The following is an 11,810-nucleotide window of genomic DNA, read 5'->3' as shown; positions in this document are numbered from 1 at the left end:
ATTTGAAGTGCAATATCCATAACATTGTATGAAGTTTTGAACATGTTGAAGACATAAACGTCAATTAAGGTCAAGATCTAGTAAATGACTTTAGAATAACTTTTCAGTGCTAAATCCATTATGACGTCATAATCACTTTTAACTTTCTTTTTCCCGTACTTTACGGCTCTAACAGAATTATGTAGAAAATAAAGTATTCTTAAGGAATTCAATTTGAAATCACATGAAAAGAAGTCCCGATACCTATCTTAAATTTGACATTATTTTAAAGTAGAGACCACGAACATAAAAATAACCGTTTTATGAAAAACCGTAGGCAATCTGGATACATTTCCTTTGTCTGATATGGAAAAAACTCCCATTTTGAATACTGGTTTTCTTAATTTTTCATTGAAAATGACAGTTTAAAAAAATGGTTTTTCGCTTTGTTTTTCTGCAGATTATGCCCCGAAACATCTATTGCAACCAAGCTAATATTATAAAGCATCATGAAAGGAATTAATTTCTTAAATTTGAAAAATCTGTAGGCACCTTCCATTTACTAGATCTTGACCTTAAAGAATTTTTTATTTTCAAAGTTTTCACAAAAAGTGGGTGGGAATGGTGACGTACATTAATATTTCTTTCATGCGGATTTTTGAAGTATTTCTTCCCTCTGTAAGCCTGTAGTCTATCAGTAAAATCTATAACTTCTAATTACAATATATAATTTTCTGTTGTAAATGGTAAAGTTCTATGTATAAATTCAATTTCCCGCGCTTGCGCGGGTAATTATCTAGTGAAATTGAAAAGTATTCATGACAGACTTTAAAACCCATTGTGTTTGCAGCAAGTTTGAGGCAAGTATTGACAAGTAACTGCAACAGTTAACTATGCAAGAGAAGTTTACTGCTGGCCTGCTGCGAATATTAGTTTCCAAGGAAAGATATGGAGAAACTAGTAACGTACACTATTTAAGCTAAAACATACATTATTGAAACATATGGAATACCAGAAGTCTCTGTCGAGACTGTAGCTCTACTGGTTTGTAGTTATAATAAAGGCAAAGAAAAGTAGTAGTTGGGACATAAAACATTACAAATTCAAAAAATAAAATAAAGATCCTTGATTAAGTCTCTTTTTGTTGCAAGACTGCAATAATGTAGTAGAGGCTTTTAATAAAATTTTACAGAATTTTTAATTCTAGCTACCTTGGTAATATTGTTCATCAAAATCAAAGACACAAAACTGATAATTTAAGGTATCTCAGTGTAGTCTACTTGCATGCTACATTAAATTAAAATCAGATTAATACTGTATTTGTAGTAACATTTTGAAAATAATTCACAGAACAACAGCAATACCCTTCATCGAAATCAAAAAAATAATTATGTATCTTAGTGTAGTCTACTTGTGTGTCAAGTAATATTGAAATCAGGCCAAAACTTTAGGAGGAGTAGCATTTTGTAAAATTGTTTACAGACAGACGGACAGCTAGACAGACGGACGGACGATGGAGGCATTACCATCGAATGAGCTCTTCTGGTCTCTGACCAGTAGAGCTAAAAACGAATAGCATTCAAGATCAAAATTCCATAAAACAATACTAAATAGGAGCAAGGCAAACACGAACCTCAAAAACATCAGAAGTGGGATCATATGCCGTGGAGGAGTGAGCATCCCCTGCCGATCGGTCATACCCGCTGTGTGCTCCTTGTCATGATTGGGAAACAGAATAACAGATAAATTTGTCGTCAATTCAGTGTATAAAATTAATTCTTCTGTTTACCAGCAAATCATAATAATGGACTAACAATTAGTATGAAAAACGTCGGTCAGCATTTGACTCAATCATAAATTGTGTTTGCTGAAAAAGTCATTGATCGACCACAGAACTTACGAAATGATGACTTTAAAGAGACTGCTGATAGATTTAAATTTGTTTCATCAACTTTTTTGCGACTAATTTACCCCGTTTTAGAAATTGTTCATACGTAGAGCATGCACTTGCATATCGAATCAACTGAGAGTGATGAACCCTGAATGTATTGAAGGATTCAGCATATATGCAAATTTTCACGCAAGCCAATCAATTGCATGATCACATCATGAAACCAAAAAATTTGACATTTGTTCCTTAATTAAATAGCGCAAACCATTATATCATTCTTTTATGGTATTTTAGTGTTTGCAATTTCAAACTATTCAATAATCAGATGAGTATCTCTTTCAGTATTCATATATTTTATCAATTGCTTTTCTTTTATATAAATCATGAATTTTTTATGCAAATGTTCTGCATTTACAGTACTTTTTATCAATTTCATATTTGATAAAATACACAAACTTTACAGTTTCATTTGAATATTGTCATACTTGCCTTTTCACAAATATATCATTAAATTATTTCAATAAGTGATTTTAAAAACAATAATCATTTTGTAAACAAGGAAACGATCCAACAATAAACATTTTTAGTCCTGTATGTTATGTCAATAAATTATCAAGGCTTTTTCTTTCCTTTAAATCCCTTTTTAGCGCCTTTCTTTGCTCCCTTCACCAAGTTTGTAAAACGCCCCGACATCTTTGCTTTTTTCCTAAAAAAAATGCAAAAAAAAATTTTTCAATGTTTCACAGTATTTCTTTTTGCAAAACATCTTGCAAATTGGATATTTATATCAATTCTTGTGCTCACCATATATTCAATGAGCCCTGCCATAGCACCAAAAGGAGTTATGTAAAATTTTATTTTAAAACCTCAAGGATTTCGTGAGATATTGGGCAGAAAATTAAAATTTGACAAACAAAATGTCAGTCATCGATTTTTTTTTTTAATTTTGTCTGTTCAAAATCTTTTCTTTCCGTGCAATATATCTGGAAATATTTCATCTTTTCCAATATTTTGTACCACTACTTCCTTTGGCCTAAGGAAGACTATTCATTTTGAGGTCAAAATCATAAATTCATACATTCCAAATTCCAATTGCATGTAAGACTTTCCAATTCCGAGTAATCTCCTGCACCTCTTTATGTGTCCTGATTCCCCCCCCCCCCACCTACTTCTAGATCTAAGTTTTTCATTCTTTTTTCCTTAAGCAGAGGACACAAATTCTCTTAATTAGCTTGTTTAAAGTTTATCCTGTGTCCTTCATACCTTGATCACACCTACAAGCACACGATGCTAAAGCCTTTAAATTTTTCTTTACCTCTTGTTGAGAGCTTGGAAGTTCAGAGGAAGATAAGCGTAAGGATCTGGTCTTCCAGACTTCTTGATGTCCCCTCCCGCTTTCTTGGCTCTGTATTCACTGCCAGCTTCCTGGGGAGCTGACCTTTTGGCTTTGGCTAGCGGTCTGTGTATACCCCCTCCTCCAGCTAATATGGAATAATCATTACATTATTATATACCAATGAAGGGAAATCAAGAGGAATTCAGGAAATTTTAAATAAAGAAACAATTTGTTTAAAGCTAAATAAACACAGATTTGAAGTTAATGCATGTACTTTTTCAAACTTTCAGTTAATATCTTCTCATCTGTATCTAAGCATTTTTAATGCTTTGATGCTAGAAAACTTTAAGTATGGAAATAAACTAACAATTATCTGGAAAAGTTAATAATTACTAGAACAGAGTCTATGTTAAATAAATTTTATTTATAACCTTTATATTTTGGTGCTGATGCCTCATCATCTGAACCTAAATCTTCTATCTTCCTCTTCTTTGTTTTCTGCTATATTAAAAAAATCCCTCATTTTATTTCCCAGAAAAATGCCCTATATCTCAACCAAAAGTCTCTGACTTGTCTTACTGACAATTTCTTATTAAATAAGAGGAATTTATTATATTCCTGTAATTCCGCGAGAAGCATCACTCGCCAATTAAAATTTCTTGGGTTTTTTTTATGGTCCTGAAATCCATGTAAATTCTTTTTATCAAAATCTAATAAATATTCTCACAATTTGACGTTAAAGAGGAATATTGTGATAATAAGTACTCCTGAAGAATAAGGAATCTACAGTACCTTGAAATATTATTTACCTTGACATTTCCAGCTCCCTGCTCAATGGCCTTCAACAAATCTTCAAGGTCATCGTCATCTTCTCCCATTTTCTCTGGACCTAAAATCATTGAAGACAAGAGAGTAACTAAAAGGCAAAACAACAACAATGCTCAACAAGTAATCAAGGCCCTGCTCTTTAACAACTATATGGGTCTCATGTACTTAAGAAACTTTGAAATTTCAATCTTTGATCTCATATTGTGTCTCCCTATCCTATTATGTCCATAATTTGAACAAACTTAAATCTACACTGTCTGAGGATTCTTTAGAGCCTATTGCATCTCTCCCAGTACTGAATATAATTATAAACACTTGTCCGATTTTTCTATTGTTGGGTACCTTCTTCATCACTGGACTCTGTTATAATCAGACGACCATCAGGGGCCGTCTTAAATGCAGCTTCTTTCTTCTTCACGTCTTTCTTCTCTTCTGGTTTGGTAGCTAAGAGAAATTGTAGATAAAACATGATGTACATGTATGTAAATTTCTATGTTGACTCTGTTTTGCAACATAATCTACCGAATGAAACAATCATTGATTTTTTTCTTATTTTTTAAATCCTTTAGAATTTGATAGCAATGAAGTCATGCCTGTAAAGATTCTGTAGAATTTGATAGCAATTAAGTCAAAGTGGTTTTACCGAGAACTTTTTTGGAGGCTGTTGGGTCCAGGAAATCCATGATGTCCCCTCCCTCTTGTAACCAGGCCAGCTTAGCCTGAGTTTTGTCCCTTGGTTTACGTTTGGATTTTGTTTCTGTCTCATCCTCTGAGTCTGTGTCCCTCAGAAGGTCGTCCACACTGAATCATACAAAAAATGCCAAGGTTGGTATCTATGTAAATTCAACAGCATAACAACAAACATAATATGCATATACATGTATTATATGCTTTATATAATATGTACATCAAGTTGTAGCAGCCAACACATTCATGATCAATTGTGACACTTCTCAACAATATGTTAATTGACCAACTGATATAAAATTGATAACCAGAAGTCTCTGTCGAGACTGTAGCTCTACTGGTTTATACTTAAAACAAAGAAAGAGAAAAGTAGCAGTTGTGACTTGAGACTTCAAAACAGGAATCAATAGAAAAATGATCCTTGACACTCAACAAAATAAAAACTGATGCACAGAATTACGTATCTTAGTGTAGTCTACTTGTGTGCCAAGTTATATTAAAATCGGACCAAAACTAAAGGAGGAGTAGCATTTGAAAGAATTTCACAGAAATTTCTATTTTTAGCAACCATGGAAACACTGTTCATCAAAATCAAAAACCGATGCACAGAATTATGTATCTTAGTGTAGTCTACTTGTGTGCCACATTATATTGAAATCAGAACAAAACTGGTGGACGAGTAGAATTTAAAATAAAATTTCACAGAAATTTCTATTTTTAGTAACCATGGCAACACCGTTCATCGAAATCAAAAACTGATGCACAGAATTATGTATCTTAGTGTAGTCTACTTGTGTGCCAAGTTATATTGAAATCGGACCAAAACTGTAATAGGAGTAGCATTTTGAAAAATTGTTTACAGACAGACAGACAGACGGACGGACGACGGACGCATTACTATCGCATAAGCTCTTCTGGTCTCTGACCAGTAGAGCTAAAAAATAAATCATGATATACCTTTCAGGTTGAGATCTGAAGTGTTCCTGGTCACTGTCTTCTTCAGAGTCACTGTCTCTCTCCTTCTTCTTCTTCTTCGCCCTCTCCTGAGTCTTCTTTATGTTTACCAGTACCTTGTGGATGCTGGGAGGTGACATACCAAAGATTGTCTCATATCTAAAATGGAAAAAATAAATGTGTGACATGAGAATTATCGTCCTCATCTTAATGAATCTTTCTTCTTTTAATTTTTTTTAATTTCTGGTCAGATTACTTTATAAAGCTTTAGAAATTTGCTTGATGCTCTAAAGAAATTTAAAAATACTCATGACATTATGTAATTAACGAGTAAACACAAATGTAATGGGTATATCAAAATCAGATGCATCTAATTTTTTTGTCCTTCTTGTAAAAGGAGTGGTCAATCGTCAAAGGCTTCTATATTTTTGCCTTCTCTTGATTACCTCCCTTGGAAAGAGACATAGCTTTTCATTTAGGCTATCTAAATTTAATTCCCTGGTTCTCAGGCCTATTTTCTCCAAAACAGATGCGGGAGGGCGGCATTTTATTTTTCATTTTATTGGCAATAAAGTAGATGAGGGAGGTATTTTTTTTTAACTTTAATTTCCGAATTTTCTTTAACATAAAGATATTTTTTTTATCACAGATATACTTTCCATTTCTGGTCAAAATTTCTGCTCTATCCACAGCTTAACAGCGTGTAAACATCGTAGGTAATGTCCTCGAATGTATTTTCAAACGAAGTAGCCAAAATCTCATTGTAAATGGATACCGGAAGTGATATTTGAATACTAAACTACGAAACAAATGAGGTCGGAATTTTTTTCCCGGATTGGTCTCTGCAATACCAACTTTTTATTTTAAAATTCAATAAAATCGGCAATGCGGCTACCTCAAAACGGATGCGCGCGGGCCTGAGAACCAAGATTTCAATTTTATATGGCCTTAAAAACAAATTTTTGCAAAGTTTGGTTGAATTTGGAGTATCAGTTCAAGAGCGAATGACACAAATTTGACTAGTTAATGAACTTCAAATACTGACAGAGAAAAAATCTTGATCAGCAAACTTCACTTGGGCCTTTGCATTTGGTTCAGATGTACCAATAATACGTGAAAAAAAAAAAATTGAAAGCTTTACCCAAATTTCTTGATGAGTTTAGCGTAAATTTCTTTGGCCTTGAACCTAAAATGATGCTTGAAGTCCTCCTTTTGTGAAACAAGACTGGACATCTACAAATGAAAAGGAATGCAGCGTTTATAGTTATATATATATTTGCATAACTTTCTTTATATACATGTATCATTAAACTGACAAATTTTAATAAAATTATTTTGAACAATCTTTTAACATATTCATAAACACAAAAAAATGACAAAGTACATGTAGGTATAAGGTACACAAGTATCATATTATTTTCAAAATCTAGCATCTTCAAGTTCTTCATTTCATAATTTCAAAAATCTACACAATAACAAATCGTATATCAGTAGAAATAGCATATACATGTACCTGTGGTTACTGTAGATTCCTAAATATATGCATGAAATAAAGTATTGCCTTATTTCGTGAGAAGCATCACTCGCGAAAAAAACCCAATCACTTTTATTTTTATGGTGCTGAAATCTATGTAAAATCTCTTGAAAAACTGTCCATTCACAAATTATTTTTCTCATGATTTGACGTTAAAGAGTCATTTCACCATAATAAGTACTCGTATATAATAAGTAACCTACAGTAACTTGATTTCTCTGAGTATGACATGTACTCACGATCTGCTTTAGGTGTGGAGCCAGCACAGTGTCAGGGTAAGCTGATAACAGGACCTTCATAAAACCCAGGGCCGCCTTAACCACCTCCCTTGTCTTAGACGTCAGCAGCAAACACAGCTGATCCACGATCGTCTCCAATAATGGCGGGCTGATGGAGGCTGCGTAAGGAGGAACATTAATGGTCAATGACACATAATTTTATAATAAACTTCTGTAAATATAAGGACAAATCAGCAGCTGGTAAACTGACCTTTGAACTCGTAGAGAATCCTGGTCAGGGCCAGGAGGGTGGAGCTGACCATCTGAGGGGAACCCCCAAGTCCTGCCATCACCATCTGGAAGTAGTCCTCTAATGCCTCTGTAAGCAAAGGAAAGTAAGGAACATGTTGGATATCTTGTTAATCAATTACATGTACATCTAAATGTACGTAGTTACTAGGAAATTAGACTTTATCAGTAATTCAATGAAAACTGTCTGATCTAACACCTGCATTCGTAACACAGTAAATTCCGATGATTATTTTCTTTCCCATTTTACTATTTTCCACATTTTCTTTACACTGACAATCTGACACCCTGTCTATTCGATCACAAAATTTGTCTTCCCATTGCATTTTGGATTAGACAGCTTTCACTGTATTAACATAAAAAAAATCTTTACAATTTCAAATTTGATCATTTTTTTTTTCTAATGGTTACTATCATGTGAAAAGCAAGTGCAGACCATTTTCGTTTTGATTCCATCTCATCTTGGCACGGCCCATTTCCACCAGTAGTTGGTAGGATGCTGATCGCGCCTTTTCTCCTATCTCCTTGGTACACAGAATGGCCTGAACGAAAGAGATTGTCATGATAGCATTATATCACAAATTATCATTTAGATCAATACACAAAATCTGATTTCAAACAAATATAGACAGAACTAGAAGTTTCATTATGATACACTCTTTTTTATAATGCAAGATTGTGTTTATGGTATTGGAAACAAGTGACTTTTTTCTTATTAACAAAAGTTTCTTAATATAGTGAAGTTATTCACTCTAGACTTTTGTATATATACATGTATCAGATGTTTACCTCTGGTACAACCGCCAACAGGAAATCTTTCTCCTCCTCCTTCAGTACTTTGAAAATGTTGATTAAACAACGGAGACGAGGCTGAAAATTTCAAAATCATCCTTTTAGTTTGTATTACACACAGATTTATATGTACATGAAACTCTGCATATTCTAGCATGCTAAATCTTAAATATTCTTGTAAAACTTGAGACAATGACAGAAGTATTTAGTGTATATGAGTAAATGGAACAACACTTCAGGTAGAATGTAATACTCACTGCTTTAGAAGAGGGACTAGATGTAGACAGGGAATCTAGCATGACCCTCTGAATAGTTGACAGATTTTCCCTAACAAACTACTCAGAGTAGAATGCGATACTCACTGCTTTAGAGGAAGGACTAGATGTAGACAGGGAATCTAGCAGGACTTCCTGTATGGTTGACAGATTCTCTGTAACAAATGCCTGACAGGCTCTTGAAGAGCTGCTACATAACTCCTCTAAGACTCGGTAACACTTCTTTTGTAATGTCTTATCCATGTCCTGAAAACAAAGAAGCGTGACTTTACAATAAGAAATGTCGCTACAAACAATGTGCAAGTCAGACTGCTCTCTCCCAAAAACAAATCTCCCAACATTAAACCTCATTAAGTTTTTTTATTATGCCAATTTTCATAATTTGAACAGACTGTTAAAGTGGTGACATGTATATTGAGGGGATAAAAAGTTTGACAATTTCAATACATTAGAAAAATGGCAAGTTGAAACTTGAATGTGAAAGATGATGAGTCAAAACTTCAATAAATATTAGAGATTTGTCAATTTCGTCAACATTAATTTCCATATTGGCAAAATTCCATTTGACAATGTACAGAATATAAATAAATGCTATTTATCATGAAATCTTTATCTCTTTCTGATATCTGAAATGCTATTCTGTGTACTTACAGAGAGAAATGGAGTTGTCACATTGAAAATTGCTTCCACCCTTGTTTGATCCACCACTGGTAACATCACGAGTAGAAGATCCATCAGAGCATGTCTGAAAGATTTCAACAATATCTCTAGATGACATGAACTCTGTGTCAATTGATAAAAATGAATGGAACAAATTGACCATTATCCTGACTAACTAGTTTCACTATATTCTGTATTAAATACAATTAATTTGATCAGTACAGACCTTTTAAAGGGTGAAACCCCCTCTTCATGGATTTTCTCTCTACATTTATCACAGAATGAATTGACCAACTGAAAGAAAAAGACAGAAATAAACACATGTAGATCTTCTGCATAATTTTTTTCTCAATTTTTTTTTTTTTCGATTGAGAAGAAAACGTTCAGAACTATCGCTAATTTCTCATTATGACCATGATGACGTTTGCCGCATCTGGCCACTTTTTCCCAGTCACAGTCATATATAGGAAAACAGATATTTCATACATCACATGATTATTGTAAACTAATAAACAGTCAAACCTCATTATCTCAAACTCAATGGAATTTCTTCTACATATATGCTATAACTATAACTTTTCCTAGAATTTCAGTACAATACTTTTCTTTTTAAGCATGATGTTTAGTTGTACAGTATTTTCCTTTTATTTCAAAGTAGAGGGTTAAAGATTAGTTATACACGCTAGGGGCTGATGTTTATGAACTAAATCTTCATGGACCTTACATTTAAATTTGATTTTTTTTTTATTTGAAAGCGGCATTTTTTTCAATTGAAGCAGTCAATTTGACCGGTAGCCAGTTCATAGGAAAAATACTGGTTGTTAGAAGTCTATCACTCACTGTGGTGTCTGCTATCTGTAGGTAGGTTTTGATGGTTTCCAGGACAGCCAGGCGAGCCGTGTCTTTGGTGTTCTCTGGCTCCGTTGTGAACAGGTTAAACAAAATGGGGAGGAAATTCTTGGCGAATCGACCCACCTCTCTCTTACTCTCTTCTTAATCACAGACGTATAAAAATTAAATAATAATCTCTTTTGTAACAATGAAATGTTATTCTCTTTTGTAACCATAGGAGTATAAAAATTAAATGTCTTTGTAGTTTGGATGTTTTTGACATCATAGCAAAATCTTTACAAGTACCTTTGTACTGTATGTCACAGCCTCGATCCTTTTAGAAAATTACTAAACTTTCACCTTAACATTTTATAAATTCATGTACTACATCTGTGCAATTACAGATATTGAATTTAATCCCTTCCTTTTCTAAAGGACAATCAATTGAAAACAATAAAAACTGTCAAGTCTCACATTTTCTAAAATTTGTTGCTGTCTTAAAAGTGTAAAGTTAACTGAATAACTTATTCTCATTTTCCTTGTTGCAATTACAAGTACAGTAATGTGTTTGATAACTTACCCTCTTCTTTGCTCTTGTTGATGAGTTTCCGGAGACCAGACATGACTTCAGTCCTAAGATCTTCACGGTCACTGATGGCAGACCCAAGAATTTTACAGATTCCCTTGAATGACTAAAACAGAAGAGAAAGATCCAATTTCAAGGTCAAGCACAGGCATGTATAGTGTTGACTTCTGCCCCGCCCCTCAACCCCCTTTTTAAAATCCTTTTTTGTTTTTTTTTAAATATGGGATGAGATACCTATGTGTGTATTCTAATATGCATACAATGTCACCAATAATGTAATCTTTTTTTCCCTCTACGAGCTGTTTTTAAACATTTCATATACAGATTGTAGGTTATATAAAATATGAAAGCTCTATCTTTTCACATTCAAAATTTCACAAAGGTTGTACTTTTTTGTGGCTGATGGACATACAGCTATGTGTGGTAAAATAAACTTTAATGTCCCATGCTTTCACAAAAGAGGGGTGGCAAAGTTTTCCAACAATATGCAGTACATGCACAGACACAAGAGAATTAATTTTTACCTGTGCGAGATCAGTGGGCTGGGTACAGAAGCCTGGTAACAGGGACCAGATCTGTCGCTGTAGAGCGTCGTACGATTTACAAACCACCTGATTACCTGTAGACTCTGCCTCCAGAGCTGTCAAGACAAATAAAAATATCCACTTTAACAAAGTGTTTCACTACTCATTATCATTAAATGTAAATTTCATATATATGTACCATAAAAATAAGTCTTCACTAATCCAATTTCATCATTTTAAGTCAAAAATACAACAAATAAGATTATTTCTTACATCTTTGTCTGAGTTTTGCAGCCAGTGGAAGGAAATACGCTGTAAAGAACCCTAACTCTGTATTGCACACGTTGTCTCTTATGACAGGAAGTAACCAACTCCGGGGAAAACTGTAGTCATCACTGAAAGTTAA

At 33.7% G+C, this 11,810-nt stretch overlaps 1 protein-coding gene across 1 annotated transcript in view; it reads right to left on the bottom strand.

Annotated features, from left to right (window-relative positions):
• Positions 1-2,255: 2,255 nt before the first annotated feature.
• The window catches only part of LOC134264732 (RRP12-like protein), a 31,735-nt gene continuing 22,180 nt past the window's right edge, over positions 2,256-11,810 (bottom strand). The window contains exons 15-33 of the mRNA XM_062746992.1: positions 11,678-11,799; positions 11,405-11,520; positions 10,875-10,986; positions 10,304-10,455; positions 9,690-9,757; positions 9,455-9,548; positions 8,891-9,049; positions 8,526-8,606; positions 8,173-8,278; positions 7,699-7,806; positions 7,449-7,606; positions 6,817-6,908; positions 5,679-5,834; positions 4,678-4,835; positions 4,377-4,478; positions 4,016-4,095; positions 3,638-3,707; positions 3,186-3,351; positions 2,256-2,576 (exon numbers count right to left, since the gene is read on the bottom strand). Of these exons, the coding sequence (XP_062602976.1) occupies positions 2,483-2,576; positions 3,186-3,351; positions 3,638-3,707; positions 4,016-4,095; positions 4,377-4,478; positions 4,678-4,835; positions 5,679-5,834; positions 6,817-6,908; positions 7,449-7,606; positions 7,699-7,806; positions 8,173-8,278; positions 8,526-8,606; positions 8,891-9,049; positions 9,455-9,548; positions 9,690-9,757; positions 10,304-10,455; positions 10,875-10,986; positions 11,405-11,520; positions 11,678-11,799 (2,194 nt within the window). The 3' untranslated portion in view covers positions 2,256-2,482. The remainder of the gene's footprint in view (positions 2,577-3,185; positions 3,352-3,637; positions 3,708-4,015; positions 4,096-4,376; positions 4,479-4,677; positions 4,836-5,678; positions 5,835-6,816; positions 6,909-7,448; positions 7,607-7,698; positions 7,807-8,172; positions 8,279-8,525; positions 8,607-8,890; positions 9,050-9,454; positions 9,549-9,689; positions 9,758-10,303; positions 10,456-10,874; positions 10,987-11,404; positions 11,521-11,677; positions 11,800-11,810) is intronic.

Source organism: Saccostrea cucullata, unplaced genomic scaffold (genome assembly GCF_032062105.1).
Source record: "Saccostrea cucullata isolate Sc308-1 unplaced genomic scaffold, CSIRO_AGI_Scuc_v1 ctg3161, whole genome shotgun sequence".
In the NCBI taxonomy this organism is placed as follows: Eukaryota; Metazoa; Mollusca; class Bivalvia; order Ostreida; family Ostreidae; genus Saccostrea; species Saccostrea cuccullata.
This window is presented reverse-complemented; position numbering and strand designations above follow the sequence as displayed.